This window comes from Hypomesus nipponensis, chromosome 25 (genome assembly GCF_054491055.1).
Source record: "Hypomesus nipponensis isolate SF chromosome 25, ASM5449105v1, whole genome shotgun sequence".
In the NCBI taxonomy this organism is placed as follows: Eukaryota; Metazoa; Chordata; class Actinopteri; order Osmeriformes; family Osmeridae; genus Hypomesus; species Hypomesus nipponensis.
In genome coordinates this window covers 10789392-10812176 of record NC_140385.1, presented here as the reverse complement: position 1 = coordinate 10812176, position 22785 = coordinate 10789392, and the positions used below count along the sequence as shown (strand labels likewise).

The window sequence follows — 22785 nt, the reverse complement described above, 5'->3', positions numbered from 1 at the left end:
GTTTGTTAGGTGAACATGAAATGGGCCTGCCTTCGGATAATAATTCTACTCTCAACATTTTCAGAATAATTATTTTGGAAACTGTAGCAAGTCAATCATACGAATATATTACAACAGGCAGTAGGGACATTAAGTTATATCAAGTAATGGTTTATTTTAGTCACACAATTTCATTCATTTCACAGTTGTTTAAAAACAAACTTCAACAGTCTTGAGTAAAAAAACAAAAAAAATCTATACAATAAAAGTATCAAGTGTTCATTCATTATGACTTGGCCTTGCGACTGATTATTTGATTGATCCAGGGTATGTAATTCACGACTTTTGTGTAGACGCCAGGTTTGTCAGTCCTGCCGCAGCCTTCTCCCCAGCTGATGATCCCATAAAGGAAGCTGACGTCATCCTTCACACAGGCCAGGGGGCCTCCAGAGTCCCCCTGGGGGAAACACAAACATAAACTTGCAATTAATTATCTACTTGGAACCTAACATTACAAACCAAAGTTACACAGCAACACGCAGTGTCATTACAAAACATAAACACGTTGGAACATAAACCTTAACCACATCCTGAATTCTTAGCACAGCAGTGCCCATATTTGTACATGCCCTAACTACATCCTACACACTTCAGATTTGTATGCAGTGGAGGCTACTGTCTAGTGTCCTACAACATATCCACTTGTGCATCATCTACTGAAGAGAGGTTTCATTTTTCATGCATCCCAACCTGGCAGGCGTCTTTACAGTTTGCCCCAGCACAGATCATGTTAGAGGTCACATGGTTGCCGTAGATCTCTGGCTGGGTGCACTTCTCATGCGGTATGATCCTCACTCCAGCCTCTTGCAAATTGGAGTACTTGTTTGACTCTGTGAAATACAGGACACATAGTTCAATATTGACAAATAAACTCTCATATTAGAAAAATCCGGGGCAACTTGAAGGTTGGATATGTTTTGAGGCCTTGATTAAAATTGGCAATGCAGGTCCAGAACAGTACTTAAATAACTTGAAAGAAAACATACAAGGAAAGCATATTCCTCTGTTTATCTACATAAATTGTGCATGCAAATGTAGACACAACCAAAGAGGGTTACTTCCTTATTAACTTACTCTCATTCATGTGACCCCAGCCTGTTATCTTACATAAGTAACAGTCAGGGAATTTCATGTCTTTGTCTGGGAGACAGATTGGTCGTATGAACTGGGTTCGTCTCACACAACGTCCATTTTCTTTCTTCAGTTTGACCAGAACTTTTAGAAAGAAAAGTAATATAACAGTTACGTAATGCATTTTTAACTCTGATAACTGTTTTATATAAGTAACTCTGAATATCTATTCTGTATTTGAAAAAGTGATGGTGAAAGCACATGTCTATGAGTGTATTTCACAGTAGAGTAATTGACAAGTTTCTAACCATTCATTAGCTGAAACATTAGCACGTGTTACTGACATCATTATCAAAAATTCAATATGTTCAATGACTCTGCGACTGAGAAATATTCGACTTGTGTAGAGAAAACAGTTGAACAAAGTGTTTCCCACTGGCATGGACAGATGATCAGTAAGTATCCCGACCAAATGAGAGCGCGTTTGTGGTGCTATTGTGTGCGCATGACTGTGTGTGGTTACGTGAGGACGAAAAACACAGCTGTTCCAAAGTGCACAGCTGTGAGAACGCACCCAGAGACAGGCAGGCTGGAGTGTTTTTGTCTGTTTGTGACTGAGGGGGTGAGGGGAATGTACGAGTCTGTGTCACTGTGTGTGTTGGCACACATTAAAACATTGAGCACTGCAGAGAAAACAGAAGTCTATAACATCATTACCGATATCATGGAGTGTTGGATTGAATACTGAGAATTTCTTCGGAAAGATGTACTTCTCCACACCAAAGGTTCTGGTGTTGGGACTGGTGACGTTGAAGTTCTGCTGGCCAAGAACCACGCGGATCTTAGAAACCAGAGGGCTGAAAAAGACGTCATACACTGTTGGTACTTCATCATTGAACATTTCCAGTCTAACGAGTGGTGACTAACACAGCCAAGCAAAGTTAAGTTGAAAACATGCCAAAAGGACAACTTGAAAAATATAATTGTTCCATGAAGCAGTACGCATTACATAGTGGCTGTTTTGTATTCACATGTCACCAGTTTCAGTAATGATTAATGTAAACTTCTCTAAAGGTCTCTATGTCAAACATAGGGGTCTCAGGAAAAAGTGTCCAGTAGCCATGTTCCAGGGAAACTCTTAAATTGTCTCTTGAGAACATTTACATTAAGGTTTTCCTAGAACTGAATGTGAGTCTAAAAAAAGTATTTGTTCATAAAACAGTAATGGGAAGTTCAAAGTCAGGGACGTCAATCAAGACGGCTTGTTAGTCTGTCCTATTTTCTGCAACAACAATATGAGAGTTAAAAGCCACCTTACTCTGCAGCTCAGTTAATAGTCCAAACTTACTCCTAAGTTGTATGGAACCATATTCATTAAACTAGCTTTTAGGGTGATGTTACTATAACCAAACAAACACTAAGAGTCATGTATTCATTAAGCTAACTCCTATGGCTTATGTTACTATACTGACCACATTTTGTTCATTTGCATGAAATGGATGGTTAGATGAATGGCGTCTCTATCAACACACAGTTGACTAGAGATCAAATCAATTCTATAATGTGGATGTATACGGATCAGACATTCCAGCACCTTCTGAAGAAGCAGTGAGCAGCAGAGACCACCCAACAGGAGGAGACCAGCGTGCCAGCACAGAAGATGTCGTTGCTGATGTACATGGCTGCCATCCAGGGGTGTGTCCCAGGCAGGGAGGGGGTGCCGTTAAGGATGCGTCCCCTCGGTGGCGGCAGTCTCTTCTTATGACTCGTCCCACAGACAGGTTTCTTAGCCGGCGTGGTTTTCGGAGGACCAGGAAGTTTGTTGACGCGAGATGAATGTGCTGCTGAAATGATGGGGGAAAGGAGAGAGAAAGGTTTATTTGAAAGATACTTTGGATTATTGGTTTCCATAGAGACTTCATCATCAATTCAATTTAAGGTCTACTGGAGGACTACTACCAAGACGTCTACTGGTGCAAAACTATATTCAACCCCCAACAATAACTGTCCAGTGTTTTCCTACATAACGGTAGGAGACAACAACTAATATACCTCTTCGTATCATTTTCGACTTCACTAGTAGGTCAAACTCCCCGGAAAGGAAATAACCAGCAAGCTATTCTATAGGATTAAACCTTTGGGTATAGAATGTTTAATAACCAAACTTTAGCTGCCATGTTGAGTAGCTGAAAGCTGGCTTGAAGAATTTGGATTGTATGGAAAACCATGGCAACATATCATCAGAGCAACCGGTTCAAACAGTCCCACTCACCACTTAAGTATTTGTCAACACTTGATCTTACATGTGGATGTTGCATGACTCATGCCTCTACTCTATTTAATTTGGCCCATGGTCAAAGCATAGTCACTAGAGTTGCAAACAATTTGTTTGTGAAAATTGACTCACATCTTTAGCTCTAGCATAGACATTGTAATATATATATATATTTTTAATGATCTTTTGAGAAAACAAATCATTTCATGGGTTGTACTAGTTCCAGGAAAGCAGGAGACATGTTTAGTTAAAAGGAAGTTCTGGTGCATTCAGGTCATGGTGGTGAGTTTTCAAAAGCTAAACCTGTCCTTAGGACAACATCATTCATTAGTTCAGACAGCATTCAGCATTCAATCATTTGAAAATTCATTGGGAACAATCTCTTTCATTTAGTCATCTAGATCTATTAAGGTATCATCATTCTGACACTAAATGAAAGCTTCTTACAAAGTTATTGACAGACTGATGATTGAGTTATGTTGTGGATCCATTGAGGATCATCAAAGGGTTGGTTCAATATTATTGCTCTTCCCCACATATTACAAAGCCAAAGAACAAGAATTGAAAGAAAATAACCACCAAATAGCTCCCTGAAGCGGTTCCTTGCAACAGTTCTTACTGGACACTATTTCCTGTTCCCATTTACTCACAACGTATCACACAGGAAGGGACATCACAGTTTTCCCAGGAGATGGCACCGGCATTAAGAGTGTAGCACCACGGCATCTTGTCCCCATCTGGGTTTCTACACAAAAACACAGTGGACATGTTTATGTGGGTGTCACGCCACCTATGGGTCCATGCCACAGCACACTTCAATCAAGATGAATCATTGCCTGATTACAGGTTGGACTTCACCAGTTTTGAGATTGGAAGTGTAAGTGTGACCTTGTTCAATCTGTCACACAAGCTCGAAAGAGCTCAGACTGGCAAGATCACAGTCATGTTTTGGGGGGTCGCCAGGTTCAATGGCGCTTGTCCTTTCGAACTGTCAATGACGCAGAACAAAGTGATAGAACGTGTCCACACACCTGCAAAAGGAGTGTTCCCCGAGACCCCTGAGAGGGGCGCTGTCCACGGTGTCAACACACAGCTCGTCATGCAGCAGGTCAGAGTTCCAGGGCAGACAGCGGGCACCAGCGACCGTGGTGGCCACCACACCCCGGTAGTCTGCGCCCTTGTCATGATAGCACACTGCCGCAGGCACTGACACACACACATACAACGACAGAATGTGCGTATGTTATGCACTGCTGATTCGGCGATTCACGCCACACGTAAACATGTTCCATTGGATTTGGCTTAACCCGCGTGTTCTCTTCGGGTCATTCTGACCCATCAGTCATTGTGACCCACCGTCGTTTGCAACAACTTTACCGCATACAAAAACAAAGTGAAGCATTTTCTTTTAACCGTTGGGCTGTCTCAGACCCCCCACATGGCGAAGGTTAAAATAAAACTATTTTTATTTTCTTTTGTATTGGGTAAAATTGGGTAAACACAACAATGGTTCGTTATGAACCTTTTGGTCATGTGACCCGAAGGCAGCACAAGATAAACGCTGCTGGGTACCCCTCCAAGTAGGTCAACCACTGTGTATGATCTCTGGATGATGGCAACACCTGCAACATGTTAAACGATGCTAATCTCGCAGGCATTTTCTTTATACAAAGGCTAATGACAAGACTAGCTAACGATTGAAGCGCTCCCACTGACCAATGTCGCAGTAGGCTCCACTATGGCCTGGCCGGCAGGCACACACCTCCTCCCCGGTGGTTGAGATCCTCCTGCATGACCCTTCATTCATACAGGGGTTCTCCCGACAGACTGGGGAACAATCAGACACGCTACATTAGGTATGAACCAACAGTACAAACGGTTTGGGGTTCAAATCGTACAGTGAGACAGTGCCTGATTTTAGAGGCGGTAACTTTGTAGCTTCAGTCGGAGAAGATAGATCGCACCTCCTGAGACACTAAGAACGTGACTTTGCAGAAACAGCAGCTTAAAAGCTAAGCCTGGATCTGGCAATTCACCAGTGTTTTGAAAGTAAATTGTTTGTATAGCTTCATGCCCTCAATCCCATGACAGGAGTCTATAGCGCACCAAAGAGTCTTCTCCTTTGTATCAAGGGAATATGCTGAAGACCCATGAATGTCCCCCCCATTGAGATGAAAGCACCTGGAGTTCGTTTAAGGTGTGTCCTAAACAGCACTCTTGAGTCACTGTGAGTCACATAATCTTCCCTTTTATTCCTAGCAAGGCTGTAACCATGGGGAGGGAATCAAAGCCTGTGAAAACCCTCTCCTTTCATATCCCTGTTAACATGCGGCAATGTGCTTTGGTTTCAGCCCCGAAGATTTTATTCTACTGCATCAGGAGGAGAAGGGGAGTTCAGAGGGTTCAGTGGTAATCTGAGGTGGGAGTTATGCTGGGATCTTCAGCAAAACACACAGAGGTTTAATAGCCTAGTCTCACAGGGTGCGGAGGATCGTGTTCCTCTTTACTTTCCAACAAAAGCCAGCAAAAGTTTGAAAACATTTTAAACAGCAGGGGGTCCAAGTGACAATGGATCCACAACATAACTCACCTGTGTAATGAGTGCTCCTACAGGAGATCTGCCCAGCCACACATTTGCACTGCTCCACATTCCGGAGGTGAATTCTCCCCCAGGATTCTCCGATGTCATAATATCTCAGGTGTACTTTTTCATAGCACTTCTCTGACAAAGACGGCAAGGCAGAGATAAAAGGGGGTTTGGTGAAACGTGAGCAGAGTGGGTAGGGAGCAGGCAAAAGCGGAATCTTTAGGGAGCCACCTCAACACTTCGTCACAACAATGGACAAAACGTTGTCTTTTTCAACTGAACTTGCATAAGCAGTGCAATTCAGAAGGGAAACCTTTTCACGGTATACACGTTTATAGGATAATATATCGGAGTATACTAAACTATATTGTAGCCAGCAGAGTTCAGCAAAACCAGCTATACTGTAGTCGGGAGCATAGCTGTGGGCTTATACACTGTATATAAAATGACCTACCCAGTTCACAAAGCCTGCCAGTGAAGCTCTCTGGACAGGAGCACTCGAACGAGAGCCTGTGGGGCCCCAGGGTGCAGACACCGCCATTTTGACAGGGGTTCAAGTGGCACAGGTCTGTAAACCTTCTGGACGAGTGAACAAAAACTAGGACAAAACCAACGCACAAACAACAAACCATTCAGTGAAATCCCTTGGACAAATTGAACTCAGGGAGTGATTGTTGCTTATGTATGGCTCTTGTCAGTTGTGGAAGTCACTTTAAGTTACAGAACAGAACACTTAGAACACTCCGTAGCAAAGAGCCATAGCAAAAAGCTAGTACCCCGGTCTGATTTACCTTGTTGACTGAATACGATGACATTTTTTGAGTTGAACTGGTAAGTACCTGTAGGTTGTGTTGTCGGAGTAGCACAGTAACCCCAAAGCAGGTCCCGGTCAAAGTTGTGCGTGAGAGAACACCTTGGACAAGGAAACAAACACATTCCTGTCATGCAGGTCCATTGGATCAAGGAGTGAGATCACTGACATGATGACATCACTGAATGCTTTCACTCACCCTGATAGGAAATTCAAAAGAAACTTAAATTAGCCTTTCTATGTAAGTCACATGCGGGTTGGAAATTTCAAAACATTTCAAATGTTTGTGCTTTTAATTTAGTGGGAGTGGTTGAAACCTCTTGAAAAACAAACTTCATAACATAAGTTTGGTCATGTCATCAAGTCATATGAGTCATTCGTCATGTCAACTACATATCATCCATCCACACCCTGGAAAAGTAATCGCTTGGGTTTCAAAACTCCATGACTACACAGATCAACAAGAGGATACTGAGAGATCCCAGAAGCAGCAGGTACTGACACACACACACACACGCACACACACACACACACACACCCTAAGAATGAGCCAATATCATAAATAGCTGTTTCTTCATCACTGAGTGGGAAGGGATGAGGAGACCAAGAGCTATACTGAATTACATTTAAGCTGTTGATTCTAGCAGACACCCACTCCTCCTGTCATGGCCAACGTTTAAGTGGATCTGCTCTACAGTACCACACAAACAACTTTGTTCAAAAGTATTTGGGATCTTTACTCAAATTGAAAGCCAAATTGGTACTTGAGCTACAATCTGAATTGATAAAACACTAAAACTAAGATATTAAACAGCCATCTATACAAGTATTATCAAAACACCTTTTCTAAACTAATGGTAACACATCTTGGTAATAGGGTTGCAATCAGGCACAACTGTTTATAAATAAGTTAATAAGTACCATTGACACAATTTAAGGAAATTCTGCAGAGTACTGCCCCTTCAGCACTGTGGTAAAGTGTGTCATTGGCTGTGTCTGAGAGCAATACAGAAAGGGTTTCGAATTTAAACTTTGGTGCCACAGCTTACTTTCCACACTTCAATTACTTAAGTGCATTGAAGAACATAGTGTGCAGTGAGATACTGTGTGTGATCAAAGTGTGGTGATACAGACCTTCGTGTCAACAGAATTGTCACTGGGAGTAATAGTAAATCATGGAAACATTGTGCTGTGTGTGCATGTGGTGAAGGGATGTGTTTGTGTAATCAAAACACTTGATGTAGCTCAGGAACAGCCGGTAGGAATCAGACAGAACTCACCAGGGTTTGGAGGAACTGATGTTAATGCAGTGATGATGAATATTTCCACCCTGGCGAAATGGGAATTTACATTCTTTCCCCTGTACAGTAAGGACTGGGAGGGGGGGGGGGAATTAAGCAAGAATTAGGCCTACATATGTTTTCAAAAGCATTCAATGTTCCAGAATGTAAATTACATTAAAAAAAATTCTTATAATTTACCGTGATCAAAGTAGGCTTTGATTTAGACTCAAAGGGTAGCCTACTTTAAAAAGGACAGTTTGAAGCAAATGTACTTGTAAAGATATGAAGTTTGCCTCATACACAACGAATCCTTTGATTGTATAACTGGTTCCAGCCTGGACCCATCAAGTTAATTACTATGAAGAAGCCCTGTGCAGGGGAAGCTTAAATACACCTTAATCTGTTTTGTTTTGAAGGTATATATGGGGGCTTCACACGCACATATTGATGGACATAATATGGACCGTTATAAATACAGTTTTGGAGGGAGAATGCTAAAATAGCTTATATGGTATTTAAAGTCGAATTTACCTTTATGATTATCCATGTTGGAATCTCTCGTGCTCACGGTTTCATATCCTGGTGGTATCAGTCGCTGGAATAAAGTTAAATTGATAAATACACAAGTGTTAAAAGTGTTATTGCCACGGAAAGTCTATTTCATGCGCCCCAATCGAACTGTCTGTTAAAATAACTTACCGTCCGTGCACTCATAACACAGGGTAGTAAGAGTAACATAATGTGTGCCATCATAAAAATCCGGTACGGTCTTCGTTTTGGGCTGGAGTTAATAACCTGACAAGAGTTATATATACGTTGTCACGTTACATCTGTCAATTCCCCGATTCTCAGGCTGGTATTGGTCATGGAGAACGTGGGAAATCCAGCAAGAATGATCCTGTCCCCAGAAATGTCAAACTGTTTTAAGTAAAACAATTGCGTCATGAGTGACTATTTCGTTTTGCCCCTCACTACACCCCAAAAGTTTTTTCTCCAAGAATGTATGAGGACCCAGCTACGTACTAGTATTCACGTTTGTGAAGAGCCGAAATGTTTGATGTAATGGAAAGTAACTTTTGACGAGGGCGGGTGATGATGGTGCGGGATTCCTCTCCCCAGGCTTGGTCGCCGAACGATTCTAGTTGTGAACATTCCAAGTGCGGCGTGCTGTGGCAGGATTTTGCTTCTCACCCTTATTACAAGGGCTCTAATTTTCACCCGTTTCAAAATAACTCGTCAATAGATGCCGTGGGAAAAGACAGCGAGGTTCTATTTTCACTATAGACAGTTCATCACTTTAAGAGGCGCAAAAGGGATCCAGTTAAACAAAATTGTTCACTTATTTATACCACCGTTAATTATTGACAAATCTGGCCGCCTCAAGTCAACCAAAGGGTAAAAAAGCAAGTGTGGAATGTAACATTATAGGCAAATAAATCTGTGGGCAAAATTGACTGTGCTCAGCATAAATTACAAGCGGCCACCTGCCACACCACCACTTGCAGAATTGAGTAAGACATGATTTTTATTGAGTGAAATTTAAACAACTAAACATGAAGCTAGACCACATTAGAAATTACAGACCAGCCATCATATTTAGTTCACCATTAAATAAAAGAAGAAATACAACTAATGTATTGGAACAATCTATAAAGTGGCAATGCTAGGAGCTTTTAAAGTTCTTTCTAGGAATTGTCCTGTACTGTTTATGGAATGGGTCACTGCAGAAAGACCAAACTCACCATGAGAAGTGTTGTCAAGTGTCACTTTTGTAAAAATGAATCATTGATGCGTTACTACCTTGTATCAGCAGCTAAACATTAACCAGAATATGATGTTCTAAAGCACAATATCCATCACCATGACAGTTTAGTTTTGGAGGGAAAATCATAATCACATTTTTTCTTCAATGAAATGTCCACATCATTTATTCGATTTTCTTTTTCAACTAAGGACACGGAGCATGGAAACCTCAGGCAAGGGACTGCCAGGATCAGACGATGGTTGCTTTGTAAATGTCTGCCTGGGACTCCTTGCCCTCGGGTTGATTTCGGACGCTGTGGGGCAACTGGGAGTTCTTCATCTTGCTCTGGCACTGTCGAAGCTCGGCGGCATAGCCCTGAAAGCTGAGGCTGAGCTCTGAGTCCTCTCCCTGGGCTCGATCAGGCCTCTCTTTCGCCCCCTCCTCCAGACGAACTCCCTCCACGTCCATCACCTCGGTGGCTGTCTGCGAAGGCAGGGCTCCCAGGGACGGGGGCCTCTTGGAGGCCTCTTGTGGGCCTCTTTTGGGAGTGCATTCATCTGTTCCTCCCTCTGTATATGAAAAAGATAGGAGAGCAGATCATTAGGAGATGTGTAGTTGGGTTCAAAGACTTTCACAAGGTATGCTAAACTCTTTCATTACGGAGATAAGCATCCAACCCCAGCTGTGAGACATTAACAATGGCCCAGTTACAAACATCATGAATTTAGCGATGGATCCTGAATTCTCCAGGAGGATGGCTTCAAAGATGGCTTTACGCAATGGAAACTGCCATCCACATTTCTAGGATAAATAACCAATGCATTTAAGAGATCGTATCGTTCCACCAGAGCAGGTTCATACGTTACTGAATGCTGCCGGCTGTTGGAGCTAAGATGGCCTTTTTTGGTCATAGGGCACATTGTGAGGGGAAGAAGACACCGGAAAAAAGGAAGAAAAAAAAAACCATAAGAAAAAGTCTTCCCAACCCTATTGTAGATTTGAGCCTTGAAGAGTTAACATATATCCACTGTATTGAAAACGCCAAATAAAAAAATAAATTAAAAAAGCCACTCAGTATTCTGCATGGTGATGGACTCCAACCTAAAAGGACTTTGCGCAAAAGAACCTTTTATCTGATAACAAGAAATACTGTCCCTCATCACAAGGTGGTGCTTGCCTTCCCGTGAGACTGCATGGCTTAAAAGGCACAAAAGGGTGTCAGCTAAACCTACTGGATACATTTCAATTATAACACCCATTGACTTTATTTTTCAGATGATTGTTGTCCAGGCTTGTTAAACGTAAGCTCAATTGATGTTTGCACACAATTTGATCTGACTTGTTTTATTCTGATATATTGTAAGGTAGAACTTTTTCTATTCTATCTATTTTTATTGAGTCTTCTTAAAAACAGAATGAGCAAGAACAGTCAGTGCATACTGTATTTTTGGCATTTATGTCAATTCAAGCTATTTCAGTGCCTGTCAATCGCCTGTGGTGATACTCGGAAGGATTTCCTGTGCTAAAAGACTGAGCACACAAGATGTGTGGAAGTGACCTCAAGAACAAACTGGTGAGGTGGGTTTGACATTACGCGGAGGAGAGGCAAGTGCTAGACGTGTTAATCACCACTGACAACCTCTCCAGTGGGCGTCTGTGAGCAAACAGGAAGGCCAACGCCGGATCTGTTGACATGGTGTCCTCACGGTTCCGATGACAGAGAAAACTCCGGTACCGTGTTGCCGTGACTTATATTTAGACGACTCCCAGCGCTCGAAACGATGCACCCTCTGACCTCCTCCGACGATGATTCATCACTTCAGGGCCTTCTCTAAACACAGCTGCATGTGTAGAATCTTCAACCGAGTTATCCGCTGGGCTGCGCTCCTGTTTGATCACGCACGTGCGTTTGATGTTGCTCGTTGAAAACAACGTCAATAAGATGGGCATTGGTGCTTTGCACTGCCGCTTCACAGCAAGAAGGTTCAATTCCCGGGCACTGTTAGCACCGGGGGGGCATGTTCTCCCCAGGCTTGTGGGTGCATCTCACGGGCCCTTCTTTGTGGAGTGCTCATGTTTTCCCCTGTGCTCACATGGGTTTCCCCCACAAAGGAACCCTACATACGAAAACATGCAGAACAGATCGCCCCCCCCCCCCTGCCCTGTCTCTGACATGGGCATGAGGACATGATCTGTGGGTGCCACTGATATGGCGGCCCACTGCTCCTGGCTGCCCTTGGAGGAAGAACAGATTGTTTCAAACCCAGAGAACAAATTCCTCTGGTGGACAGTCGACACTACAGCACGTGCTTGTTCTGTGTCGCCGCTCCGTCAAGGCGTGCGTGTGCGTCCCCCACCGCAAGATAAATAAACGCTTCTTCTAAATGTCGAGTTTGAGAGGGCTGAGACGGACATTCCTCATCTTGGCACTGGTTGGCAGGACTGTGGGCAGTCTTCCAGTGGCACATATTGGTTCATCAATTGGCCGTAGCTCCGGGCTCAGACAGACCAGGTCCCTCCAGGGCCAGGTTGGACCAGGTCCAGCAGCTGTCCACCCAGTCAGACAGGGTTCTGCCTGAAGGCCCCTCCGGCAGCCAGATGGATGATAAGACTGCTCAGGGTCACCCGGGCCCAGATTTCAGATTTGTCAGCCAAACTGAGCAAGGAAAAGAGTGAAATGAGCCCGGGGGTAGTTAGAGAAACAAGGTCTCTCAGGTTCACTCAAGTAAACAGATGGAGAATTAGCATGTGGATATCAGCCTAAAACTAAGTACTGTGTGTGGAGATATTAAATGAACATCAGATTGATTGGGTTGAATCATAGGCACTTCATAAGAACATTTAACTTGAGTTGGTGCATAATGAAACTCCATTTCAAGATGATTGGAATCACTGCATTGGCGCATATAAAGATTTATGGGGGAAAGAATCACCAGGCAATGATGTACAATTAATGAAGATATATTCATCAGTCTGAGAAAAATTTAGGAAAGAACATTTATGCCAACAGACAGATCAGCAAATCCAATCGGCTGTAGATGTTGATAGAGATGAACAGCATGGGATCTGAGGGTTTGGCTATATCCTATCACCCTCTAGTGGCCAGTGTTAACGCAAACTAAAGAGAACCAGAAAGAGAGATGTACAAAGTATAGAAAGCAATTTGATACCGGATTACCTATAAAGAATCAAGACTTAACCATCTAAAACTTTTTATGTATATATATTTTTTGTTTTGTTTTTGTTGTAAATTTGTGCATGGAAGTTACACTTACACATTATAGGTTAGTTATCAGAAATGAGTTGCCACTTGCCAATTCCATTTCTATAAAAATGTGCTTTTATTAAAAAAAACCTGAAAGGATCACAAGTCTTTGCCAAAGTTGATTTTATATGATTGTCTCTCCTTTTCTAATGTAACTGTTAAAAATTATCTCTCCAGCAGATGGTAGCAGTCATGACAAGTCCGAACAGGAGCCAAAGAGATGCTCATTCCCAACAAACAAAAAATGTCACCCTTCCCACGGGGAAAGGCAGGGGAATAGAAACAGTGCCGGCATTACTGACCACAACTACAGCTTGCTTTCAGAATTAAAACACCATTGTGTAATAACTCAGACACATGTATTACTGTGCCACTGTGCCTGAAATAATTGATGCGATGCTGTGTGTATTTGTGTCCTGTAAAGGTCAGGAGTAATTATACCTCAGTGATGACCTCAAGGGACTATTTTCTTACTGTGTCCCCAAATGCCCTACCAGTAGGACCACGGAGCACAGGAGAGCTAGGTAAACAGAGACACAGCTTTTGAAACATAATCGCAGTTCTATTTCGGCGCATGAGACACAAAAAAACAATAGCCAACAGCCTTTATCTATAGCTCGGCAAACCCGTGTAAGGTGAACCCCGTTACCATGGTTTCCGATGTGGAGGGATCAGGCTGATGCGCTTAGCAACCACAGCAGATGAGCAGTGTGAAGCTGTGAGGACTCGTCCTTCTCATATCATCTTGAACACATGTAATCGCCACATAAATATCTATTGACACAGGCCACAGACATATGGGGCAGGGATGACCATGTTTGGTCGTTCCGCGTTGAACCTGTGTACTTTGAAGTCTGCTTCCATGTGCGTCAGTAGAATGAGCAGAGTTACAAAGGAGCGTGTGAAGATGTCGTTCTAGCATCCCCGGGAACTTATTCCTTTTATAGCTTGTTCACACAGCATCTTTTCAAGAGATTCAAAGCGCTGTTATCGGGTTCTGAACACCAGCAAGACAAAAAAAATAAAAAACACACACACACAAAAAAAACTACCACTGTCGGGTGTGTGGCGTAAACGACTGCATCTTGCGACAGCGTCGGATTTGCGTCACTGCAGTCTACGGTTGCCTGTGTAGCGTGGTTTGCTCGTTTAAGATTAGTAATACTTAATTTCTAATAAAGTATAGTAGTTCTTGGGGCACCACCTCTGATTCGTGAAAGGGACAGAGGAAACCTTGTTTAATAGTATCGAATAATAGCACTCGTAATAATCAGTCTAATCTTAAGTAGTAAATTCTATGAAAGTAGAGCAGATCATATAACGTGAGACATAAGCGAGTATTATACACAATGATTTATTTAAGAGATTGTAATTATAGTGAACACATACCAGACAAGTTATGGGTTAGTTGGGCTAAAGCAGTACAGTAGGCCTAAATTCTAATGAGAGCGCGCTACACAATGGTTGCGTAGAGCGCGTGTGGAGGGGAGGGGAGAAGTTGAGGAAGAGGTAGAGATAGGAAGAGGCTTTTATAGTAACAATGGACGATCAATGGAAACTGACCTAACGATGATTAAGTCAAATCATTTGTAGAATACAATCAAACATCAACAATTCAATCACAACATGCCAATATGTCACAAGTAAGAAATATTGCAAATCGCAGTTACTTTTGTCGGTTTGAAGAACGGAGTCAAATGGTTCGTTATGTCCAACGAACAGAATCGGAATCTCTCGTCAAAGTTCCGGGCGCTCAGTGAAGGTGCAGGTTAAGAGGAATAGGTTAGAGAGTGACGCGTTCACCCACAAGTTTATCCTACGAACAAGCAGGGGTGATTGTACGTTTGGGGGTTAAATACCCCAAAGAACAGGGGGTCATCCCTGTGAAGGTGACCTCTCTCATTGGTCAGTTACTTCCACCTGGGCGTTGTCCTGGGACCTGCCCAGAGGTGTGAAGTGGCTGATAGTTTTGAGTTCCATTATCTCAAATGTCCATGGAATGCTCAAACTTCAGAATATAACAATACAACGTTCATAACTGGTTTTGTTAGTATGATACAATTATTTTGATACCAAGATTGACTGATTTAACTATACCTGAAGGGAAGTTATAATCAAACATCAATTAACAACGTTCTAGGTAAATGAGACAAACACATTCTAACACATCGACTACTGTCCTTGAATTAGTGTCCATGAGCCATGTAGTCCTTTAGAAAATGTTTGTAAGTCCACACAAGTAAGTTCCTTCAAGTAATTCCTTTTGTTCTGACAATGTGAGACCATGGTCTCTGTTCCTGACCCCATGCTGGGTCAGGAATTTGAAGCTCCTACTCTGGGAGATAAGGACAAAGGGGAAGGACCCTTCCCTTGTCGGGGGTAGGGGAAGGTGTGGATGGTACCATGCTTTGTCTGTGGACTCTCTGCTACATATCCCCCTGCTGGCAACGTCCGATGACTCGACGTTGTTGGGCTGTTGGCACGTAAGAAGAGCAGAGAAAAGACAAACACGACAGTACGATAGCATTTCTACTGGACACATTGGCATGAGTGGACTCTAAACAAGGCAGGAATCAATGGGGCTAACTTAGGTCCTATTAATAAGTTTCTCTAGGTTAAGGTCCTATGCCTAAAATTGAAAGGAAAGAAAGAGAAAAAGAAAGGAGAAAGAAATAAAAAAATAAAAATAGAAATACAAAATAATAAAGTGGGAGTGGGCTTTGACTTCCTGGAGTCATAGTCGTATTTGTAAGGGGCCAGGGTAGTTTGCTCATGAGGCATTGTAGCATATTATTGTGGTCAGTCATGTTGGGTGTCTGGTACCGATTTATTTATTTTTGGTAAATTGGTGGAGCCATATTTGTCTTGTGACGGTATTTGGCTATTGTTTTGGTTTAAGGGAAGGTTAGTTTTGTGAACTTTGAGGCACTTGGGCAAGGCACCTGTTGTGCACTTGTTTCCTCAGCAGTTTGACAGGGTCAGGTTGCTGGTATAAAGCCAGGCCAGGGCTCTGTGCATTGCCTGTTGTCCGGTGGTTTCTTCCGGGGGTTGCGCCATTTTGTCACAGCTGGGGTGCCTCTTCTGGGATGCTTATCGGCTATAGTAGGTCTTCCTACTTTCTGCGCTCTCATCCAGTTGGCATCATGTGACTTCTTTTGGACCTGTGATACTTCTCGTCGCAGGTGGGTTTCTGATGGCCGACAGTCATTGCGGAGTGCTGATTTTCCTCGAACTGTGTGTCTCGATGAGTGAGTGGCGTAGCTCTGGGGCGGTCTGGAGTGGCCATCTAGTCCATGGGTCGAGTCTCCTTCTGAGATATGTGGATCAGACGTAGGATGTCCCCCCCCTTCAACTGTGAAGACTGTGTTGTGGACTTCAGGGTGAGGCAGTGGATAGGGCTTCTTGACGTTGGTCCACATCTGGTTTCGTTTGAAGTCAATGAGGGGTTCCAGTCTGTTGAGTAGATCGTGTCCAATCAGCAGTTTTTCGGTCTCAAGCGGAGAAACATGGACGGGGTGGATTAGGGACATTTCCCCGAACGTTAGCTTCAAGTAGAGTGTTTCTGTGACTGGAGCTTTGTTTTGGGTGAAGCCTGTGATGTTGAACTCACTATTTTCACTTGCAATCCATCTTCTGTTTGACCTGGCTATTCCTTTCACTTTGAGGGCATCTTTGAGGGTCATTTCCTGTCGTATTAGCTGTGTTTCCTGTTCCGACAGCTGTGTTGTAGCTTTATCCAGTTCTTCAGCCAGGCAGTTGGCTTCTTGTTCCAGTCGTTCCCTTTGGTACTGTTCACCTTCTTTCGCTTCGAGGGCATCTTTGAGGGTGCTATCTTGTTGCGTTAGCTGAGTCTTAGCGTCTTCTAGTTCTTCGGCTAGGCTGCTGGCTTCCTGTTCTATTTGTTCTCGTCGATCTTGTTCTGTTTCTCTTGCTTTGAGGGCCTCTTTGAGGATTATTTCCTGTTGTATCAGTTGTGTTTCCTGTTCCGTTAGCTGTGTGTTAGCACTCTCCAGTTCTCCAGCCAGGTCGCTTGCTTTTTGTTCCAATTGTTCTCGGCGCTGTCGTTCACTTTCTGTCGCTTTGAGAGCATCTTCTTGATCTCGAAGAGCTTGTGCCCATTGTGTTTTGACATCCGCAATTGATAACCTGAGTTGGGCAGCATAGTTGAGACCGAGGCTGGATAAGCATTTGATGGTTTGGGACTTGCTCAATGTTTGACCCACATTTTCTGCAACCACTTCCAGGGTTTTCCTGGCGATCTCCTCAAACGGTAGACCGGTCAGAGTTTCCACATATTTGGGGTTTTCTTTCTCTGATAGGTAGGCCATCAATTTCTCAGCTTCCGTGAGGTGAGACATGATTAGTTAACTAAGGATGTATTTGGCTAATTGAGGTTATTAGCACAATGCTATTGTGGTAAAGTTCTTAGGCACTTTAGTTTGTAGTGTTTTTTTTTTTTTTTTGTAAAAAAAAAAATTTAAAATTAAAAAATATTAATAATAATAAAAAAAATATATAATATTAATTAAAATCAGAAATTAATATTCAAAGATTAGCAATCCAAAAGTGAAATTAATATTCAAATTAAAATTAATATTAAGGTTAACTGGCAGATCAAATCACAGATAATGAACCAAATTGCTGCTGCATCTTTGATGTAGCTTTAAATTGGGCAAGGCTTTACATTAATGTCGAATTGAATGTAAAACAGTGAAGCTTTTCCGAAAGCTAGGGTTTATCAATTTAAGAATTGTGTAACAATTTGTGGCAGTAGGCTGCGTTGTTTGGCTACTTCGAAACAAAAGTCCTTTTGGACTGCTCGCAGATATAGTGGGCAAACTAAAAATAATACACTTTACGTTTAATTATTATTTAGTGACTGTGTTAAAGTTGGTACTGATGAGGGGTAAATAGAATTACAGTTCAGGATGGTCAACAGCGCCGATATTCTGACAACTTTCCACTTTTAAGTGCGCGGAATGAAATCAAATTACAAGTTTTGCTGACGAAGCGTAACTATTTCCGGTTTAGCAAACAATAAAAGTCCTTAAATAAGCAGCGTCCACTGTCTCAATAATTATTTTACTGTTACTTTATTGATTCTAGAAAGTTGAGTGTTTACATTAATGTTGAATTACAAGCAAAACAAAGTGAAGCTTTATTTAAAAAGCTATGTTAATCAATGGCCAATTGCTTAACAATATTGAAGCCTATAGCTTAGTAGAGAACTGCGAAGTGTCTTTCAACATAAAAGTCCTTTAGGACTAAACCGCATGTTTGTTTCTCGGAACAACTTATCAGTTTCAAAGTGAATTCGCTTAAGTCTCTTTCAAAATAAAAGTCCTGTAGGACTAAACCGCATGTCTGTTTCCTAACGAGACATGGAACAACTTAACAGTTGCAAGGTTAATTCGCTTAACCCAAAATAGTAAACACTACTAAGATACACCTTCAGAAGCGTGTATGGTACCAATATAAGTAGTGGTTACGACCCGTCAAAAGGTTCTTATGCCTTCTCTTGGAAGCGCTGCCTTCAAATTTACAAAATGAAATGAAACGGGACGCCGTGTCACTGCGCACGCGCGTACCTCCGCTCAATCCTAGCTCAAAGCTAGATAGCAACCACAAACATTCAGTTGTCACGACAAAGCCAATTCAATCAGTAGTCAGTACACAGCGCAGTATTCAAACAGTGTTTAAAACTGTAGCTATTTGGGGAATAGTTAAATACAACGGACGTTTATTTAACCAAAAGGGTGGGAGGGTGGGTTCTGTTTCAGACGGAAAATCTCAGTTATAAATCGCTCGTTTCAATCTGTTTCAAAGCCTCGCACGGGGCTCCAGTATGTAGCGTGGTTTGCTCGTTTAAGATTAGTAATACTTAATTTCTAATAAAGTATAGTAGTTCTTGGGGCACCACCTCTGATTCGTGAAAGGGACAGAGGAAACCTTGTTTAATAGTATCGAATAATAGCACTCGTAATAATCAGTCTAATCTTAAGTAGTAAATTCTATGAAAGTAGAGCAGATCATATAACGTGAGACATAAGCGAGTATTATACACAATGATTTATTTAAGAGATTGTAATTATAGTGAACACATACCAGACAAGTTATGGGTTAGTTGGGCTAAAGCAGTACAGTAGGCCTAAATTCTAATGAGAGCGCGCTACACAATGGTTGCGTAGAGCGCGTGTGGAGGGGAGGGGAGAAGTTGAGGAAGAGGTAGAGATAGGAAGAGGCTTTTATAGTAACAATGGACGATCAATGGAAACTGACCTAACGATGATTAAGTCAAATCATTTGTAGAATACAATCAAACATCAACAATTCAATCACAACATGCCAATATGTCACAAGTAAGAAATATTGCAAATCGCAGTTACTTTTGTCGGTTTGAAGAACGGAGTCAAATGGTTCGTTATGTCCAACGAACAGAATCGGAATCTCTCGTCAAAGTTCCGGGCGCTCAGTGAAGGTGCAGGTTAAGAGGAATAGGTTAGAGAGTGACGCGTTCACCCACAAGTTTATCCTACGAACAAGCAGGGGTGATTGTACGTTTGGGGGTTAAATACCCCAAAGAACAGGGGGTCATCCCTGTGAAGGTGACCTCTCTCATTGGTCAGTTACTTCCACCTGGGCGTTGTCCTGGGACCTGCCCAGAGGTGTGAAGTGGCTGATAGTTTTGAGTTCCATTATCTCAAATGTCCATGGAATGCTCAAACTTCAGAATATAACAATACAACGTTCATAACTGGTTTTGTTAGTATGATACAATTATTTTGATACCAAGATTGACTGATTTAACTATACCTGAAGGGAAGTTATAATCAAACATCAATTAACAACGTTCTAGGTAAATGAGACAAACACATTCTAACACATCGACTACTGTCCTTGAATTAGTGTCCATGAGCCATGTAGTCCTTTAGAAAATGTTTGTAAGTCCACACAAGTAAGTTCCTTCAAGTAATTCCTTTTGTTCTGACAATGTGAGACCATGGTCTCTGTTCCTGACCCCATGCTGGGTCAGGAATTTGAAGCTCCTACTCTGGGAGATAAGGACAAAAGGGGAAGGACCCTTCCCTTGTCGGGGGTAGGGGAAGGTGTGGATGGTACCATGCTTTGTCTGTGGACTCTCTGCTACACCTGGATGTTTCTGTTGGAAATGTATTTGGATGAACGGTCGTTAGCGTTCATCCTGTTTGGGAGACTCGCGCTCCACTCCCTGCAAACTGTTCACCTTGGGCTACACTCCAACTCAAAGCGCGGGGTGGTGGTGGGGGGGATGAGGGGGGCGAGCGGACTCAAAATGAAATCCATCTGTGGAACCGATAACAGTCCCAGTTCGGCAGAGCGAGCCCAGCCGAGGGGCGCGTCACCGAGAGGTGAAGCCTTGAGCCGGAACGCAGGACAGACTGGACGGAATGACACCGTCACAATGAGCGGGAACACAAGCAGGACACAGCTGGGTCAGAATGAGGATCAGTTCCAAACACACACACACACACACACTAACACACACTAGACACGACTCTCACAAACGTACACACAATACAGGCACGATAACAACAACAACAAGAGGCAACGAGAAGAAGACGAACAATAATTAGCTTCAGGGAAAGTTAGAGGGTGCAAGAAGACAAGATGAGGCGAAGGAGAGAGAGCGAGCGTAGGAGAGTGGAAGAAGGGAAGGCGTGGGAGCGGGGAAGGGAGTCAGGGAGAACAAACGTTTAAGAAGACAGACGGTGTGATTTCAGTTCTAACATTTATTACATCCAGTCAAACACGGATACAGAATTAATTGGCATGATCATCTAAAAAAAGGCATCTACAAAGGGGGAGGGGGGAGGGGGAGGAGGGGGGAGGGGGAGGAGGGGGGATGATCTAGATGGAGAATGACGTGCAATTCAACAATGTCCCCATTCCAAAAGAGCTTATTAGTGGGCGGACTGCACAATTATCACCTCTGTTTGAACACGAACATCTGACACAGAACAGACATTAGATTGAAGAGAGTGACCAGGGACAATAACTATGTCTACTATAGACACTGTTGAATTGCACTTGATTAGAGGGCGGGAGGGAGTGAAACACAGCATTTTGAATGAAAGAAATGAAAGTACAGGCAAGTAGGACAATCATAATATTTTTCAACTAACACTTGCGGCACTCTAAAAATAATTGTACACTCATAATGCCGACGGAAAGCCTTCACAGGAATGAAAGCGGCAAATCTTTTGTGGAAACCCAGTCACTTATGATAATTCAGGTTATATTATAGGTTTATGTCATGAATTTGCCAGGCCAAGACATAATGTAGTATGGGCACTGTCTGTCTGCCACATGTAAATCCTCACAAACGACATGGACCAACATAATTCAAGTCTTCAAGGTGAACCATTAAAGAACCCAAATGATGTTAGTACATCCCATGTAGTGGTGTGAGAAAAACATCAAAGTAAATGTACCTCATTTCAATTTATACATCATTATATACAATCCGTGTAAAAGTAATTGAATAAAAAAATGATTGGAGTGATGAGCAGATCCTTTTTTCATTGGAAAAAAAATCGGTGAATGAAGAATTCTGTTTCATCGTAAAGTGCATCAGAGACAATATAGACGGAGTTGTTGGAATGGGTCAAACCCCCCACATTCACACACACACGCACACGCACACGCACACACACACCCGCACCTCACGCTGTAGAAATACCTGAGGGGGACTTTCCATCGCAACATGCTGCCTGCGAGTGCGAGCAGGGCGACGGGGGGGTGAAGTTGGCCTCGGCCAAGCTGACCTCGAGGGAGGGTGGAGGCGCCGGCGACGGGGGCAGCAGGGTGCTGTTGGGGCTGCTGATGTCCCCCTCCCCCACCAGGGTCAGGTCGGCATGGGTGTCCTCCTCCAGGGTCCGGAGCAGCAGCCCCGCCCGGGGCTCCGAGGGCCGGGGGATGGGCGACAGGCCGCCGCCGAAGGGGCCGTGGTGGTGTCGGGGCAGGGGCAACAGCGCCCGGCGCCCCCCTGAGTGTCCGTTGCTTCCCGAGCTGAGGGAGGAGTCCAGGCTCTCGGAGCGGAGGTTGGCGTTGAGGGGGCCCCGGGTGGCCCCGCCTAGCCCGTTCTCCCGGCCCGCCCCCTGGGGCTGTTTGAGGGCTGTGGGGGTGGAGCAGGCCAGGTCGGCCGAGGCGGAGGAGGGAGGGGCCAGGCGGAGGAAGTCGGGTAAAACAAGGTCCTCTTTGGACAGGAGGCCTCTCTGGTCGTTGGCTCGGCAACTCTGCGCGCGGCTCAGAAGCTCAAAGAATTCTGTGGCGGAAAAAAGAAATCATTTCACATTTCTTCCTGGCACGCCCGTCAAATATCCCACTGAGCACTGTGAGTGGAAGGGGATTAGACGGTGACACATGCAAAGCGTTTCACTTCCCGAGCAAATAAAACCCTCTTTTTCGGCGCGGCAGAAGTACTAAAGTTAGCGCCGAGGTGATGCAAAGCGGAGGAACCGGATTAGAAAGAGAGGAGGGCCAGGCATTACCTTCCGCTTCGTCTATATTAATCTTTTTCTGCTTTCTCTTTTCCACAGGGAGGGATGCGTCGGGTCCACTTGCTCTCAGAGACAAGTCCTTTCCTGACGACCTCTCATCTCCCTGCAGACGCAACAATAACAAAGCACTCTGTTAAGGGTGGGGAGATTGTGTGTAGGTGTGCGGGGGGA

The 22785-nt window shown here is 43.5% G+C and overlaps 2 protein-coding genes and 1 long non-coding RNA gene across 7 annotated transcripts in view; 1 reads left to right on the top strand and 2 right to left on the bottom strand.

The window, feature by feature from the left end:
• Positions 1-129: 129 nt before the first annotated feature.
• hgfac (HGF activator) lies at positions 130-9167 on the bottom strand. 4 transcript variants are annotated; one of them, XM_084691706.1, is made up of 15 exons: positions 9090-9167; positions 8766-8861; positions 8598-8661; positions 8064-8157; positions 6812-6885; positions 6427-6570; positions 5976-6107; positions 5102-5212; positions 4417-4591; positions 4036-4130; positions 2705-2954; positions 1828-1967; positions 1114-1254; positions 730-869; positions 130-436 (listed from the first exon to the last, which is right to left on the bottom strand). In XM_084691706.1, exons 2-15 carry the CDS (start codon positions 8817-8819, stop codon positions 266-268), a joined length of 1785 nt encoding a protein of 594 aa, XP_084547832.1. In that variant the 5' UTR covers positions 8820-8861; positions 9090-9167; the 3' UTR covers positions 130-265. The 4 variants fall into 4 exon arrangements, with proteins under 4 accessions (XP_084547832.1, XP_084547831.1, XP_084547833.1 ...); XM_084691705.1 differs by lacking the exon at positions 9090-9167 and having other exon boundaries at positions 8766-9085; XM_084691707.1 differs by lacking the exon at positions 9090-9167 and having other exon boundaries at positions 2705-2951; positions 8766-9085.
• Positions 1746-22766, top strand: LOC146222236 (uncharacterized). Its single transcript, XR_014746756.1, has 3 exons — positions 1746-3139; positions 13253-13599; positions 22654-22766. It is a non-coding gene; the product is annotated as an uncharacterized LOC146222236 (long non-coding RNA).
• The window catches only part of rgs12a (regulator of G protein signaling 12a), a 38027-nt gene continuing 24815 nt past the window's right edge, over positions 9574-22785 (bottom strand). For both annotated transcript variants that reach the window (XM_084691702.1, XM_084691703.1), the window contains exons 16-18: positions 22606-22717; positions 21795-22379; positions 9574-10379 (exon numbers count right to left, since the gene is read on the bottom strand). In XM_084691702.1, the coding sequence (XP_084547828.1) occupies positions 10060-10379; positions 21795-22379; positions 22606-22717 (1017 nt within the window). In that variant the 3' untranslated portion in view covers positions 9574-10059. The remainder of the gene's footprint in view (positions 10380-21794; positions 22380-22605; positions 22718-22785) is intronic.